Source organism: Petromyzon marinus, chromosome 4 (genome assembly GCF_048934315.1).
Source record: "Petromyzon marinus isolate PM22_M1 ecotype Great Lakes invasive population chromosome 4, UKy_Petmar_22M1.pri1.0, whole genome shotgun sequence".
NCBI lineage: Eukaryota > Metazoa > Chordata > Hyperoartia > Petromyzontiformes > Petromyzontidae > Petromyzon > Petromyzon marinus.
The window spans coordinates 11,718,745-11,736,603 of record NC_133670.1 but is presented as its reverse complement, the minus strand read 5'-3'; the positions used below and the strand labels follow the sequence as shown (position 1 = coordinate 11,736,603).

Here is a 17,859-nt window from a genome sequence, read left to right as displayed (position 1 = left end):
GACGGGTTAAAGTTTTGTCCTCTCCGTCTCGATTTTGTACACCCGAGCGCTGCAATGCGAGCTTGGTGAGAGAGACGGTTAAAAAAAGATTTCCCCCGATACGGCCGACGAGTTGAACTGTTAAATTGTGACGCCATGTCGGAAAGGCGGTGGGGTGGTAAAGGGTGACATGAGATGTCCATGGTGGTCCTCAAGGGAGGGCTGCTGAGGTGCGCGGGGGAACCCGCTGAGATGCCGTTCGTGTGTGCGGCCGCCATTTTGTTGCGAGCGCGGGAAACCGCTGAGGTGTGGTCCGCACGTGCGGCCACCATTTTCTGCACGAGCAGGCCAGGATTCCCACCAAACTCGTTGCTGCAGCTTGGTGCGCTGCATTCTAGCTCGCCCTTGAAGCGCAACTTCATTGAACCAATACATGGCTCGAACTTGAAGCGCAACTTCCTTGAGCCAATACATGGGTCGACCTTGAAACGCAACTTCCTTGAGCCAGTACATGGATCGACGCTGAAGCATGACTTCTTTGACCCGGGATGTAGAAAGACGTCCAAATAGTACTTGAGAAGTGTGTGCTTGGATGGGCACTTATAAGGTTCAGACCTCGCCCTATCACCACCTGCTTGACGGGATGGTTGCACGGTGGCATGAGACCTGACCTTCATGTTGTGTCAATGGGTGTGTGTAGACCCAGTCTGATAGCTGCGTTTGTTGTGCATTCGTCACACTTGAAACCGTTTTTTTTCTTTTCCCCCCAGGCGGGATCCCTTCATCCCCACTATCCAAGGGCCGGGTGGCTGATGTGTCCGACGAGCAGGGGCGTGTATCTGCGGAGGTCGTACCTCAGGGGTTTTCGGGTTTTTCGCCCACAGGATCCCAGCACCTGGTACCCTTGGAGTCGCAGGTTGCGCCGACCAGACGTGGATTGGGAAGAGTGGAGCAGCCGTCACCCACTCCTGCTTCTCCCATTTGTTCTTTTCCCGGGAGAGGCCATACCCGTTGGACCTTATTCAAGGCCGCCCGTTGAAATGACCCTTCCCCCACCGTCTTATTTATCCCTACGCCGTTGGAGATCGCAAACATGATCATACACACAACAACAAAAACCGCCATTTGCCACTAAGTGGCGGTGACGTCACTACAACGCTTGTGCCAGGCTATGTGCACCTTGAGGCCACGTGAAGTGTCGAACGCCCGCTGGCAGGAGGTCACGGGGCTGACCCAGAAGCCACAGGTCGACTGAATGAGAAGACTGGCTGATGCACCATCTTTGCCCCCTACTGTGCCAACTTGCTGTGCTTTAGCCACCCGACGCTCCGCTCGTTGTTGTGAGCGTCGCTCCTCATGCCCTATGTTGTTTTTGGCGGGCGACTGCCTCGAACTGCCCTGTAGCGTCCTTCACGAGCCTCCTCCACAGAGGCCGATCTTGATACCGCTGGTACCAGTCATCGGCAAGTCCACTCAACTCCACATCCTCCTGTACCACATCACTCCATCTCTTCTCTAGCCCGTGCCGCGCCTGTTTCGCCCCCTCAATCCGGCCAAGCAAAAGCTGTTTAGGCATGCGGTGGCTGGGCATGCGGGCCATATGGCCCAGCCAAGGCGGCCTTGCCTGCTCCTCACACAATCCAGCCTGGTTAAACCCAGGATGGATCGTAGGCAAGCCAGCCTAAATGTTTCTAACCGGCGAAAATATTCCATTAGGGGGGTCCACTTTTCACAAGCGTAGTGAAGGGAGAGAATGACTGTGGCGAGAAGACCTGAAGCTTCATGCGGAGCGACAGACCAGGTAGCTTCCACACAGTGTTATGCAACCGATGATTCGGAGTGAGACCTCTGCTGTTAAACTGGAGCCGGTCATGAGCACACTGCCCAGGTATGGGAAACTCTCCACTCTCTCCAAAACTGCCCTATCACCAATTGGGAGTTGTGGGGGTGGAGTGTCCGATGGTACAAATACCCAGGCAGGTGCTAAGTTTTGGTGGGGCTAATGGTAAGACCCCATCTCTTAGTGGCAAGCTCCAGGTTCAGCAGCAGTGCCACCAACTCCTCCTCTGAGTGAGCAGCAATTACCAGATCATCGGCATACCTAACATGGTTGAGCAATAGGGAGCCATCCCTTGACCACACCCGGGCATCGATCAGCCTCCCATTATATCTGTACCATATGGAGATTCCCCCGGTACAGCTATTGAACTCTTCACGAACTACGTGGTCAAAATAGATGTTAAATAATGTGGGAGCCAGAGGACATCCCTGTCGCACCCCAAGGTGTACAGGGAATGGCTCTGACTCCCGGCCACGTAGTTTTACCCGGGCCCGCTCACCATCATGAAGGTCCTTAATGATCATGAGCAGAGGGTCAGGTACTCCAAAAGCACGAAGAACAACCCAGAGCCCAGGCCTACTGATGGTATCATAGGCCTTGACCAGGTCAATAAAGCAGAGATGTAGGTCTTGCTGGAATTCCCTACACCTCTGCTGTAGCAGACGGACAGAAAATTATAGCATCTGTGCAGGACCGCCCTTTCCTGAAACCGCATTGAGGCTCCGCAAGCCTCTCCTCAGTGTGCCTGGCAAGGCGATGTTGAATAATCCTTGCCAGGACCTTTCCCAGCACACTGAGGAGTGAGATGCCCCTGTAGTTGTTACAGTCTGTGCAGTCCCCCTTCTTAAAGAGGGGGACCACCAGGACATCCTTCCAATCCTGCAGAACCCGTTCAGTGGTCTAGACTGTTATGATTTCATATATGGCAGTCTGTGCACAAACGACACCCTCCCTCAGCATTTCGCTTGGGAGATCATCTCTGCCCGCTGCCTTTCCTGGTCTCAGACTCCGGATCGCCTTCAGTACTTCCTCAACAGATGGCACCTCAGCCAGCCACTCACAGCGGGTGACTTCTTCTAATATTTGAGGCACCGCAGCCTCAGCAGGGTCATCCTCACTTTGTGCCACGATGTTTTCCTGGCTGAGGGATTTTCCCTCCCCCAGGACCTCACAGAAATGCTCAGCAAATCTGCAAACCTGTTCCTGGGGGTCGGAGATTGGATCACCGTTTTTTCCGCTAATGATGGTAATAGGTGTGGCGCTGCAGGTTACTTTTTTGATAGAGTTAAATAGAGATTTGTGATCGCGGGCCACTGAGGCAGACTCCATCTCCTCAGCAACCCACGACCACCACCCATCCTTGCAGCGCCTCACGGCTCTCCGAACCTCCGAGCGAAGGCTGCGGTAAGCCTCCTCATTCTCTGACGTGGGATTCTGTAGCCAATGACAGTGGGCCTGTCGCTTTTTTTCAACTATCCTGAAGACCTCCTCTGTCAGCCAGGGTCTCTGGGGAGGTCTGGACCGCATACCCAAAGCAGCCATTGCAGCTGCATGAGTCACAGTCCTAAACCTCGCCCATTTACCCTCGACATCAGGAGGAGTCGGGGACGATGCCAATCCCAGCCGCAAGCGATGATGAAATTCTCGCTTGCAACTTTCATCAGCTAGCTGAGACCAGGCCACTTTAGGTTGGAATGGGGTCCTAGGTGTACACCCACCACCGGAGTGGAAGAATGGCAGGCGCATCTTACAGATGGCTAGTCAATGGTCAGAGGGCAGATCAGCTCCACGGTAGGTCCTGGTGTCAAGGACATGGGCTCGCATCCACTGGTCCGTCACTATGTAGTCCAGCAGATGTTCTTGCTTGGACCCGGCATGCATCCATGATGTTGTGTGGATGCGCCAATGCCGGAACAGCGTGTTGGTAATTACAAGCCCATGGGCTGCACAACAATCTAGCAGCCTCCTACCGTTGTTATTGAGCTGATCTGGCCCAAGCCCTCCAATCACTCCAGACCAGGTGCCAGCATCATGACCAACTCGGGCATTGAAGTCACCCAACATGATGACTCTATCCCGAGGTGCCACTTTAGCCAGCACCTGTGACAGGAGGTCATTGTAGGCATCTGACTCATCGGCTTTGCCTGCATCCCTCCACGGATGTTCGTCTTCGGTGGGGGCATAAGTAACCACGACCACCACTCCTCGCCTCCAGTTGATGGGAAGGCGAGCCCAAAGTAGCCTGGGGCTTACAGCTTCCCACACCTCACCACCACGCTCCCACGCCCCCTTCATTCTTTTGTTCAAAAGAAGAGCCACACCCTGTTGTTTGGCAGTCTGCTGCCCCGAGTAGAGGACTGTCCACCCTTCATGGTGGCAGGAGCCAGAACTGGTCCACTGGACCTCCTGAATGCCACAGAGATCCAGGCGGTACTGGTCCAGCTCCCGAAAGAGTGGCAGCCTCTCCTCCGCAGTGAGTGTTCGAACATTCCACGTGGCCATCCGTAGTGGCTTTTCGTTGTTTCTGGAGGAGCCCCGAGGGTAGAGATTCAATCTCCTGGCTCTGCCAATTGGGGTTTGGCCAGGAGACGTCATAGACGCCTGTCCCCCCGGGGCCTCCGGCACAAGCTTATTAGTTACATATTTAAGTTTAACTCGTGGTTTAGTGGTAATTAATTGAAGGTGGAGGGGTTACCAGCCCCTCGCACCCATCCAGAGCCCCCGTTAAGCCACTGTGGTGAACACAGACGCCATGAGGGGAGGAGCCAATCGGAATTGGCCCTCCCCCCACAGCACTGTCCACGACAGCGTTGCCCGTCCGGCACCACGACGATCACACACACACACAATCACACACACACGAGCCAGATTGTGCTCCCGGTTGTACTTGGTCCTTCATGTGCTCGTGGGTTGTGACATGCTTACGGGTGTTGGGTGGTGTACATTGTCTGGGGGTTGTGTTGGTTATGTGTTCATGGAAAAAAACATTTTTGGGTGCTCCGTTGATGTACATATTGTCTGGGCGATGGTTGCTGTTTGCTTTGTCGTTGGTTTTTTCGTTGTTACACAGAAAATTTTGTGAGGCTAATTTTGTTGTTGTTAAGAGTATAGTGATCAGCCGGGACAGCTGTGTTTTAGTGATGGAGGGACGTAAATGGTGTCACTAGGCTGTTCGTGCCAGCTGCTGTTACAGGAGTGCAGCTGTGCGTCTGGAGCCTCTCTCTAGAACCAGAGTGGGTACGGCATGTCAACCAGCCCTACGGGGCGTGGTCATGGTGGTGGCCTGAGTGAACCCGGGAGGGCACGTGATGCTCCTACGGGAAAGGTCTCGAAGGGGGCGTGGCTAAAGGCGGAGCGAGGCCACGCTCAGAAGCATGAAGGGGCAGTCCCAAGAGAGAGAGAGAGAGAGCTGGGCTCGTCTGTGGAATCAAGCCTGGGTCCCGCTTATCATCGTCTCCGGGTCTTCGTTTAGAGTTAATTCGCTATTCACATAGTTAGCCACATTACCTACTATAGAACCCGAGTTACGTTCGGTGTTACCTGCTAGGGAATCTGTTAAATAAAAGTGTTGCCTCCCAGTCCAGAGTGTGTGCCTCCGTGTTGGTGAACAACACTACACATATACCAAATCTATTACAAATATATGCAGCATTGAAACCAGGGGTATACTTCAATATCCTAGTGTGTACGATGATCCAGCACAAGGGTGCCTGTGTTACTTTATACCACTTCTCACCTCATTATTGATCCTAGAAGCGGAGAGTTTCTTCTCAAAGATGACCAAGTAGAGAGCAAATAATGTCATGATGATGCCATGACCCAAATCCCCAAACATTACAGCAAAAAGGAACGGGAAGGTGATGAGTGTGTAGGGAGCTGCAAAGTCAAATAGCACCATCAAAACAAAACACTTCAGTTCATATCTCGGGACATTATGTCAAACATCACAACAAACGTATAGCCTTCAATTCATAAATATTCCATTCCAATGTATGACATATCAATATAAAATATGTAATATAGAGGACATACAAATGCAGCTATTGAAGAACAAACGCACCACTAATTAGCATGGTTGGCAAAAAAAGTTCAATATGCATACATAAATGGTAAACACCGAAACAAACAAACAAAAGCATGTAAAAATCAGTTAAAAAAACGATTCACATGAGCATACAAAAGTAGTTCTAAACAAGTGTCAAACGTTTTCCACTACTTTCCTGAAATGTGAATAAATACAAAATTATCGCGCACAATTCCTGCAGCGCCACGTACCTGGGTTGACCTCCCTGTAGTCACCAACGCCATATGCATCCACGATGTTCTGGAAGCCCGAGGTGAACTTGTTGGTGCGGTTGAAGGTTGGTGGATTTTGCTCACTCACCATGCGGTTCAGAATGGAAGGCACAGTGGAGCCACTGCGCTCCTGCCAGCACACAGATCACGGCAATGCCAGTATTAGTAAATCGTAGTCCATCTGACCAGTATTCCATGATCATTTCTATTTTATTTATTACTTGTGTAGTGGGTTCACTTGAGAGACACACAAATTCAGGAGGCAACACGTTTATTCTACGACCACAACGGGGTAACTACATAACCAGTAACCATAACGGGATAACTACATAACCGGTAACCACCACAGGGTAACTATATAAATGGGTCAGGTCAGTCGGCACACTGCCTGACCCACGATGCCTAGCACGAAGACCAGAGACCGAGGAGAAGACGTAGCATGGCGGGTTCCATTCCAGCAGACAGCCCCGATGCAGCCCTTTTATGCCCCTCAGCGTGGCCCCACTCCGCCCTCGGACACGCACCCTTCGGGAACCTATGAGAAGGTTCTGGGTCACCTTCCACATGTCCCCTGCCTGGCTCTGCCCTAGGCCACGCCCCCTTCTGGAACTCACTAGAAGGTTCTGGGCCCTACAACACGCGCCCCCTCTGTCACCTTTGGCCTACATCCTCACCTTGCCCAATCACGTGCCTTTGCCAGCAAATCGGGCTCATACATCCTCAAATGCCCCCTACTCTGCCAGTCCCCAGAACCATGCTCCCCTAGAGACCTCTTCCATGACATTATGTACTCTGCTGGCAGAGAGGGCTACTAGACATGCAATTCCTCTCTCTGTCGGTAGATGGCGCTAGGCGCCATAGTGACCCTTATATGTCACTACACTTGGATTTAGGAAGTAAGCTGTCAGTCGAAATCTTTGCCTTGGGCGTTTTGTTGGGAGTATGTGCGTACACCCCCTGTGAGTGGCTGGCTGAGGTGCCATCTGTTGAGGAAGTACTAAAGGCGATCCAGAGTCTGAGACCAGGAAAGGCACCGGGCAGAGATGATTTCCCAAGCAAAATGCTGAGGGAGGGTGGCGTTTGTGCACAGACTGCCCTACATGACATCATAAAAACAGTCTGGACCACTGCACAAGTTCCGCAGGACTGGAAGGATGCCCTGGTGGTCCCTCTCTTTAAGAAGTGGGACCACACAGACTGTAATAACTACAGGGGCATCTCACTCCTCAGTGTGCCGGGAAAGGTCCTGGCAAGGATTATTCAACATCGCCTTGCTAGTTATGCTTAGGAGAGGCTTGTGGAGCCCCAATGCGGTTTTAGGAAAGGGCGGTCCTGCACAGATGGCAGATTTCCTGTCTGTCTGCTACAACAGAGGTGTAGGGAATTTCAACAAGACCTACATCTCTGCTTTATTGACCTGGTCAAGGCCTATGATACCGTGCTTTCGGAGTCCCTGACCCTCTGCTCACGATCATTAAGGACCTTCATGATGGTGACCGGGCCCGGGTAAAACTATGTGGCCGGGAGTCAGAGTCATTCCCTGTACACCTTGGGGTGCGACAGGGATGTCCTCTGGCTCCCACATTACTTAACATCTATTTTGACCACGTAGTTCGTGAAGCCTTCAATAGCTGTACCGGGGGAATTTCCATTTGGTACAGATATAATGGGAGGCTGATCGATGCCCGGGTACGGTCAAGGGATGGCTCCCTATTGGTCAACCACGTTATGTATGCCGATGATTTGGTAATTGCTGCTCATTCAGAGGAGGAGTTGGAGACGCTGCTGCTGAAACTGGAGCGTGCCACTAAGAGATCAGGCCTTACCATCAGCCCCACCAAAACTAAGCACCTGCCTGGGTATTTTGTACCATCGGGCACTACACGCCCACAACTCCCAATCGGTGATGGGGCAGTTGTGGAGAGAGTGGAGAGTTTCCCATACCTGGGTAGTGTGCTAATGACCGGCTCCGGTTTAACAGCAGAGGTCTCACTCGGAATCAGTCGAGCGGCAATATATTTTCATCGGTTGTGTAACACTGTGTGGAAGCTACCTGGTCTGTCGTTCCGCACGAAGCTTCAGGTCTTCTCGACCACGGTCATTCCATCCCTTCTCTACGCTTGCGAAACGTGAACCCCTAATGGAGCATCTTCGCCGGTTAGAAACATTTAGGCTGGCCTGCCTATGCTCCATCCTGGATTTAACCAGGCTGGATTGTGTGAGGAGCTCACAAATCCTCGAAAGATCTGGACAAAGTCCCATCGGTGAGCACCTCCGGCAGGCAAGGTTGCGTTGGCTGGGCCATGTAGCCCGCATGCCCAATCACCGCATGCCCAAACAGCTTTTGTTCGGCCAGATCGAGGGGGCTAAACGGACGCGGGACAGGATAGAGAAGAGATGGAGTGACGTGGTACAGGAGGATGTGGAGCTGAGTGGACTTGCTGATGACTGGTACCAGCAGTGTCAAGATCGGCCTCTGTGGAGGAGGCTCGTGAAGGACGCTACTGGGCAGTTGGAGGAAGTCGCTCTCCAACAACAACGGAGGGCGGAGGAAAGACGCTCACAACAACGAGCGGAGCACCGGGTGGCTAAGGCACAGCAAGTTGGCACAGTAGGGGGGACAGGTGGTGCATCAGCCAGTCGTCTCGGTCATCTCAGTCAGTCGACCCGTGGCACCTGAGTCTGCCCCGTGATCTCCTGCCAGTGGGCATTCGACACTTCACATGGCCTCAAGGTGCACTTGGCCTGGCACAAGCGTCGTGGTGACGTCACCAACAACAACGGAGGGCGGAGGAGCGACGCTCACAACAACGAGCGGAGCGCCGGGTGGCTAAAGCACAGCAAGTTGGCACAGTAGGGGGCACAGGTGGTGCATCAGCCAGTCGTCTCGGTCATCTCAGTCAGTCGACCCGTGGCACCTGGGTCTGCCCCGTGACCTCCTGCCAACGGGCGTTCGACACTTCACGTGGCCTCAAGGTGCACATGGCCTGGCACAAGCGTCGTGGTGACGTCACCGCCACTTAGTGGCGAATGGCGGTTGTTGTAGTTGTTGTGTGTGTACGTCGATGTGTGTGTGTGTGTGTTTAAGTCCATGTGTGTGAGTCGATGTGTGTGTGTTTGAGTCCATGTATGTGTGTAAGTCGATGTGTTTGTGTGTGTGGGTCGATGTCTGTTTGTGTGTAATTCGATGTGTGTGTGTGTCTTTTTCGCCCGGGCAACGCCGGGTACTTCACGCTAGTATACATATATATTGAGAATATAAAAGCACACTTGTTTAAAAGGTTCACCTGTGATGTAATTATTAAATTACACAATTCTCTTTTGTACACTTTTTTTCTCCAGTTGTTTTTTAAGTGCTTTCAGTGTCATGCCATGATATTAGGAATTCATTCAGAAATCTGGGCAAAGCACTCTTATGGGTACAGTGAGGGAAAAAAATATTTGATCCCCTGCTGATTTTGTACGTTTGCCCACTGACAAAGAAATGATCAGTCTATAATTTTAATGGTAGGTTTATTTGAACAGTGAGAGACAGAATTACAACAAATAATCCAGAAAAACGCATGTCGAAAATGTTATAATTTGATTTGCATTTTAATGAGGGAAAAAAGTATTTTACCCCCTCTCCATCAGAAAGATTTCTGGCTCCCAGGTGTCTTTTATACAGAAAACGAGCTGAGATTAGGAGCACACTCTTAAAGGAAGTGCTCCTAATCTCAGCTTGTTACCTATATAAAAGGCACCTGTCCACAGAAGCAATCAATCAGATTCCAAACTCTCCACCATGGCCAAGACCAAAGAGCTCTCCAAGGATGTCAGGGACAAGATTGTAGATCTACAAAAGGCTGGAATGGGCTACAAGACCATTGCCAAGCAGCTTGGTGAGAAGGTGACAACACTTGGTGCGATTATTCGCAAATGGAAGAAACACAAAATAATTGTCAATCTCCCTCGGCCTGGGTCTCCATGCAAGATCTCACCTCGTGGAGTTGCAATGATCATGAGAACGGTGAGGAATCAGCCCAGAATTACACGGAAAGATCTTGTCAATGATCTCAAGGCAGCTGGGACCATAGTCACCAAGAAAACAATTGGTAACACACTACGCCGTGAAGGACTGAAATCCTGCAGCGCCCGCAAGGTCCCCCTGCTCAAGAAAGCACATATACATGCCCGTCTGAAGTTTGCCAATGAACATCTGAATGATTCAGAGGACAACTGGGTGAAAGTGTTGTGGTCAGATGAGACCAAAATGGAGCTCTTTGGCATCAACTCAACTCGCCGTGTTTGGAGGAGGAGGAATGCTGCCAATGACCCCAAGAACACCATCCCCACCGTCAAACATGGAGGTGGAAACATTATGCTTTTGGGGTGTTTTTCTGCTAAGGGGACAGGACAACTTCACCGCATCAAAGGGACGATGGACGGGGCCATGTACCGTCAAATCTTGGGTGAGAACCTCCTTCCCCCAGCCAGGGCATTGAAAATGGGTCGTGGATGGGTATTCCAGCATGACAATGACCCAAAACACACGGCCAAGGCAACAAAGGAGTGGCTCAAGAAGAAGCACATTAAGGTCCTGAAGTGGCCTAGCCAGTCTCCAGACCTTAATCCCATAGAAAATCTGTGGAGGGAGCTGAAGGTTCGAGTTGCCAAACGTCAGCCTCGAAACCTTAATGACTTGGAGAAGATCTGCAAAGAGGAGTGGGACAAAATCCCTCCTGAGATGTGTGCAAACCTGGTGGCCAACTACAAGAAACGTCTGACCTCTGTGATTGCCAACAAGGGTTTTGCCACCAAGTACTGAGTCATGTTTTGCAGAGGGGTCAAATACTTATTTTCCTCATTAAAATGCAAATCAATTTATAAAAAATTTACATGCGTTTTTCTGGATTTTGTTGTTGTTATTCTGTCTCTCACTGTTCAAATAAACCTACCATTAAAATTATAGACTGATCATTCCTTTGTCAATGGGCAAACGTATAAAATCAGCAGGGGATCAAATACTTTTTTCCCTCATTGTAAGTGAATGGCTGTAGGAGATATTTTCATAAGATTTTTTCCAAAATTCTTCAAGTGGCCTTTCACCTTTTGCACTTGAGTGGTTTAAACTTTAACATGCAATCTTCTAGGAGAGTGTTGCATTTTCATAATACAACTAAATTAAGTGAAAACCCTAACATTTAATATGATGGGGTATCATGTGCAGTCATTGATGACTGGGATGAGACCATCGACACCTGAAAAGCTGCTTTAATCATGGGTGACTGCTGGGATTTGGAACCTAGGAACCCAGCGGTGCCAGCTCAGGACTCTAACCGAGACACCCAGCGGTGCCACCCAGACACCCAGCGGTGCCACCCAGACACCCAGCGGTGTCACCCAGACACCCAGCGGTGCCACCCAAACACCCAGTAGTGCCACCCAGATACCCAGCGGTGTCACCCAGACACCCAACAGTGCCACCCAGACACCCAGCGGTGCCACACAGACACCCAGCGGTGTCACCCAGACACCCAACAGTGCCACCCAGACACCCAGCGGTGCCACCCAGACACCCAGCGGTGCCACCCAGACACCCAGCAGTGGCACCCAAACACCCAGCAGTGGCATCAAGCAGTGCCAGCTCAGCACTCTAACCCTCAAGCCACCTTGACAGATTACACAGTTCTAAAGTTCTAAACCTTGAATATAAAAGAGACATTTCCAGGTGCATCAAAATATTTAAGAACATTTTCACGAATATTAACACATTAAATATCATGCAAAGCCGCGCTATTTTGTCAAATTTTTTAAGTAACAACATTGTAATAAATGTGGAAGTGAAATACAAAAAAAGTTAGCTTTAAAAAAATAGAGAATGGTGAAGTCATGCATGTAAATGCAAGTGTGTATTGTAAAAGTGTCTCTAGTCAAGGAAAATGAATGTGTTAAGAAAGATGCAGAGCATGAAATAAATAAATAATATTGAAGAAAGATGTGAAGATTGTTAGAGAAGGTGGAACATTGTATGCAAGGGCTTTAATGGTCATAGAGGTGAGGGTTTTGGGATCTGGTGGCGGAGGAGGGAAAATCGTGTTGGCTGCAGGGAGTTCGTTTAGAGACAGACAAGGGATGATACACGCTTAGAAAGCAACATTTGAGTATGATCTCAACATGAAAGTTAAGCGGTGTACACTGAGATAGAAAAGGAATGCTGGAATGGAAATAAAGTGGGAAATTACGACGAGAATAATTTACATTCAATATTAGACAAAGAGCAGGGGAAGGCATTATCAACCTTGGGTTTAGATTAAGAAGCCAACAGAGAATGCAAGATCGTTTTCACTGTAAGGTAGTAGAAATGATTTGTTTGTATGTGGGAAAAGATAACATGGTTTATTCATGAAAAAGAATTGTCATTAGATTTATACGAAAAATAAATTCCTGTTTGATTCATATTAGACTGAATATACTCACACTGCCATTATCATATACACAGAGAGAGAGAGCCATTACTTGATTCCTTACAAACACAAAATAACTACATTCCCTCAAAAAAGCATTGTTTATGTTGGCAGATGCATAAATTAGCAACATCTTCATAGTCTGGGGATGATCGCAAGTCTGCACCGATGCAAGGATACAGACAATTGCTGGAGTTGTTTTTTTTTACATATGTTTAAAACGTGTGCTGATATCGGAATGTATGACAATGGAGTCAGCAGCAAAGGCTACTGAGCTGCCTATTAGGCCAATAACGGTCACACCTCACTCCTCTACAGGATAGTGGTGGTGGTGTAAATAGTAAAGTGAATTGAGGGACGGGAGGACCATCTTCAAATAAAAACTCCTGCAACAGAGTTTCATGAAAAAGAACATGATCTCCCTCGGTGCCTAAATAAACTCAATGCACATTACACGGACATTTTGATGTATATGGTATCTTAAGACGCTGTACACAAACAGTTAGCATATTTAATATGTAGAGAAAGGCAGTCAGTCGTGGACTTTAAACACGTCTACGAAGGAAGTCAACAGCACAAATGATTGGGAAATATAATTTCTGAGCATTGGGGCAGCACAGGAGAATGAGCGACCTCCCACTGAGTGAAAATGTATGGATTGTTTCGACAATGGCTTGTGGGCTGGAGTGGAAAGTGCATGGAGGGGAAGTATAATGTGATGGGATGGGGGTAGGCAGCAGCGACTCCATGATGATCTTGATTATCAGGGTGATGTGGTCTCATTTATGGTTGCAGATGAGATGTATCGTTTGCAAATGAGGGATTTTGGGCATACGTCTTAGAGGCGAATTTCAAAAGCCAAATCAGGATGTAATGAAGCCATGGATTAGGGCCTAACTAGCGGCTGGGATAAGGAAATAGTGGATGTGAGACATATTGCGCAGATGTAGGTATGATGTCCTTCCGAGTTTAGATATGTAGAAAGTGAACAATAGCTCAGAATTGATGACAACTCAAATATTTTGCACACTCAGACATGACACTTTCCTAAGAGTGGGCCTTTTCCAGTAAAAAGAGCTTCAGTTTAGGCACAATTTCTCTGGAACATGTTGAATTTGTTTTGCACCAAACGTAGCCAGCCATGCTATTCAGAGGTGTGTCAGAAGGACACCGAACTAAACTCAAAAAAGCAGCTTTAAAGAAACGAGTTTTCTATTTATGTTTAAAATCAGAAGGAAGAGCGTCCCAGCGTGCGATGCAGTCACTGTCTTTGTTTAATGTTTAGCCAAAAGCCGCTGCGAGGATGACCAGAGTTTGCATGATGGTTTATGCTACTTGACGAGATCAGGAACGCACGGTGGTTCATTTGTGATGAGAACTGTGTGTAATGAGCACGACCTCAGTGCAGTGGAGTCTATAGACTTCATCAGGAGGGTCCTGTTTAATTTTCACAGTCGTGAGGGGTGGTGATGTTGTTACGTGTTATCCTAATTGAGTAAATTGCCAATATTTTTTTTACTTTGGCCATTGCCAGTTGCGTTGCATGTTTTTTTTTCATTTGAAAGATGATTGTTGCAGCTCAATCTTCAGTGTTAAATAAGAGTACACATAGTTGATGCACATTCGTCTTGGTGCCGAGGGAAAGACATCATCAATCATCTTTAGCGTGAATTAGGATTATCAGTGAGGGCTGATTAATTATAATGAACACATTAAATTCAGCTTGAGATGCAATGGAATAATTAGCAACGCAAGTTTAAAATTACACACGTTAGAAGTATCCTAATTCCCTTGCCTCAACAATGATGATGTAGTGGAACGACTTGTAAACAATTAAACATGGTTAACATTAAAACATGGTTAACTATTAAACATGGTTAATAGTTGCAGTAAAGTGGGCTTGTATGAAAAAGACTTGCGTCACTGCGTTAAATTGCTATGTGGCAATGCATTATTTTGATTTCATAGTTTTCCAATTACCTTCCTGTATTTAATATGATTACATTTAACAATGCAATAATGTACAAAAGCCAGTATTTAATCATGTACAAGCGATGCTACAATGAAAATAGAATGATGTGATGTCACAGTGCACACAGCACACTGTATTGCATGTTGTGACATCCGCGAAAAATAACATACGATGTAACTGGTAACAATCACAAAACGACATGTCTCGGACTGTGTTCGCGAACACAAGGCAGATCTGAAACACGGCAGAACTAATCCCTCCGCCGTGGCTGACCATTGTTATAGCGCTGTGGGCTCTCATGATATTGTTTTTTCCGAGACCAAGTTGCTCTGCAAACCTTCTGGCTACTATCAAGAGTTTGTTCATGAAGCCATCCAGATATATAAACATAGACATAACTTCAACCGAGAAGATGGATATAAATTGAGCAATCATTGGAAGGATGTTATTAACCAGGTAAAACCTTAAATGCTTTATGGTGTTGCCTTCATATCCGCATCTCCCCTCTTTTGCTTTTGCTCCTCCTTTTGCCCTTTGATCCTTTCTAGCTGCTCTTCATCCGGCAGCACTCCACTTCCCCCCCCCCCCCCTCTTACCTATATAACCTCGTATTACGGGAGTCCTTCTACCCACTTCAACAGTTGTTTCTTGCTGTGGTTGTTCCACCTGATGACGGACGCTTGTGTTGCGCCCGAAACGTCGTGATTTAATTTATTTTATTTTATACCTACGTGACTTTACCGAAAGAACCAAAGAGTATGGATCCATGCAGTCACGAAAACTTAAAATCTAGATTGGTATTTACCAAACATCCAAACGTAATAAATTATCTGCAAATAACTCAAATGGGCATACTCATAGCCACATCACCACCCCACCCCTACTGGGAAAACTTCACCAAACACTCCTGAAAAAGAGAATTGCGAGGCTTACATTGGTCAACAAGACTACATAAATAAATACCATGGTGTAGAGAACATGCTGTGATACAGCCATGTAGCACGGCCTTGTTGAACGGGGGTGGGGGGGGGGATTTGAGGGGGCTTGAAAAAAATCAGTGGGGACAAAACACAGTCTAAATTAAACAACTGTTAAATGCTAAGCAGAATGAAAAAAATATGCAACCTGCTGGTGTCCGTCATTCATTCCTCTTGAGCTCTCATTTCAAGTTTTCAAGTTTCATTTATTAGGTATAGCCCTGTGAGCCATGCGGCTCTTGAGTCAGGTGCAACCGCAACAAACAAAATATGAACACAGAACATCTTAAAGCGACGACGCGCAACAGAAACATCCTGGATAAACCAGCAAATCTTCCATAAAAATAAAAACACCGTATTACAACACTGTGTGCAAAAATCCCAGTGTGATGCAAGTCAAACAATAACAACCATGAGACAAATTTTTACTTAAAGCTTTCGTGACTGCAGGGAATCATATTCTTGATTCTTTCGGTAAAGTCACGTAGAAGGGAAACAATAAAATAATACAAATATAAAACAATAAAATTCTCACGACATTTCGACTGCAACACAAGCAATCATCATCATCACACCTGATGCTGATTGCTTGTGTTGCATCACAGTGGGATTATTGCACACAGCATTGTAATATGGTGTTTGACTTTACCGAAAGAACCAAGAATAACCATAAGACAATTTAGATTAAAGTTATCAGGCCAACTCCGCACTTCCGCAAGAAACATGGCTTAACCATATGTTTTCGAAATCACCATAATAAAGTTATAAAAACAATGTAACAACAGTAATCATAGGATATATTGCAACGGCCATGGCTTAAATGGCTCGTGCTGTGTTTTTACTCGACTGGTAGAGTTTAAAAGGGGAGCTGAATGCTCAACCTCCATCCAGTCTCCCCCACCCATTCAATACTGCAAGGCTGATGTAACGCGATGCAGCCTGGCCGCATCTTTCACCTTTACATACGATTACCACCTTAAGCTGATGTATGCAATTGGGATTTACTTGACAACAAGGTGCTTGAACGTTTGGGAGATGAATAGAGATACAAGCGATTCGTTTCAATTCTTAATCTGTGGTTAAACAAAGATAATCAAGGGCATTTCTGTGGTTAAGGTTTGATTTGCTACTGGATTGTGACATGGGAGCCCTTTTTCCAGCAGCGGATATAGTATCACTGATGTGATATTTAGATGCTTGTATAAATTGTTTACCAATAATTAACGTATACATTTCATGTATATTTATATTTCCATTCCTGTCAAAATGAACACATTTTAACTAGTGTACTGTGAGTATTTCACAATTGCCTTTTCTAAAAGAATCCCAGCATGTTGTAACTGGTAACCTAATTCTTCCTCATCCTTATGTCACACATTGCCTACAGATATGTAAAGACATTCTTTGAAGTTCGACACAGGGATGTTCTGTCCCTGTGCTGAATTAAATTAGCAGCTGAAACCATTTTTGCAAGTTTAGGTGTCACACTGGTCGATTACATATCATTTAAAACAATGTCAGGGCTTCACTTTGGCATGCAAATTGTCAAGCAGCACTCTTGATGTATTTCATAATTTTCTCAAAGTGCATAACAGATGACTCAGGTCAGATTAGAACACAAGAACCCGAGAAACCTATATCACACATTAACCACAGGAAGGCCCTTGATTATCATGTTTTTCCAATTTAAACACAAATGAAAAAAACGAAGGAAATACATTTAGATGAAACCATGGATAATTTCTGTAAATCATCTGTCTTAAGAAGACAAATTACTTCCAATTTATCTTCTTTGGGTCTTTCGGCAAAGTCACATAGATAGAACAATAAAATTATAAAAATGAAAAAAAGTGAATAAAAAATAATCAAAATATCACGACGTTTCGATCGCAACACAAGCAATTGTCGTCAGGAGAAAAAAGAGGGGGAAAGCTGCTAAGGCAAGGCTGTTTTTAAAGGTTTGAAATGGGTGTAGCCCAAGGGTCATAAACGAAGTGGGCGGGGCAAGTGATGTTAAAGTGAGAGATATTAGCATGTCAATGTAAGAGATTTGCATGTCAATGTTAACGGCGGCTGTGTTAGTGTGAACCTGTTCATGTAAAATCAGAGAGTCCAAAATAACTGCTAACATTGGAAGGTAGGATAGAAACATCACAGCCAGCATTGACTTAAACTGGTTAAAAACGTCTTTATTTTCTTTTTTCTTTTCATAATTTTATTGTTCTATCTACATGACTTTACCAAAATACCCAAAGAATATGAATTCCTGTAGTCACAAAGACTTTAAGTGAAGATTTAACCGCCTCTACGGGGAGGGTTTCCACACAACTATTAGATCTTTTAACAAAC

General features: G+C 46.9%; 1 protein-coding gene across 5 annotated transcripts in view; it reads right to left on the bottom strand.

The window, feature by feature from the left end:
- Window positions 1-17,859, bottom strand: part of LOC116938719 (V-type proton ATPase 116 kDa subunit a 1-like) — a 276,745-nt gene that overhangs the window by 133,097 nt on the left and 125,789 nt on the right. For all 5 annotated transcript variants that reach the window (XM_076056558.1, XM_032946244.2, XM_032946245.2 and 2 more), the window contains 2 exons: window positions 6,095-6,245; window positions 5,556-5,695 (listed from right to left, as the gene is read on the bottom strand). In XM_076056558.1, coding sequence (XP_075912673.1) covers window positions 5,556-5,695; window positions 6,095-6,245 — 291 coding nt within the window. The remainder of the gene's footprint in view (window positions 1-5,555; window positions 5,696-6,094; window positions 6,246-17,859) is intronic.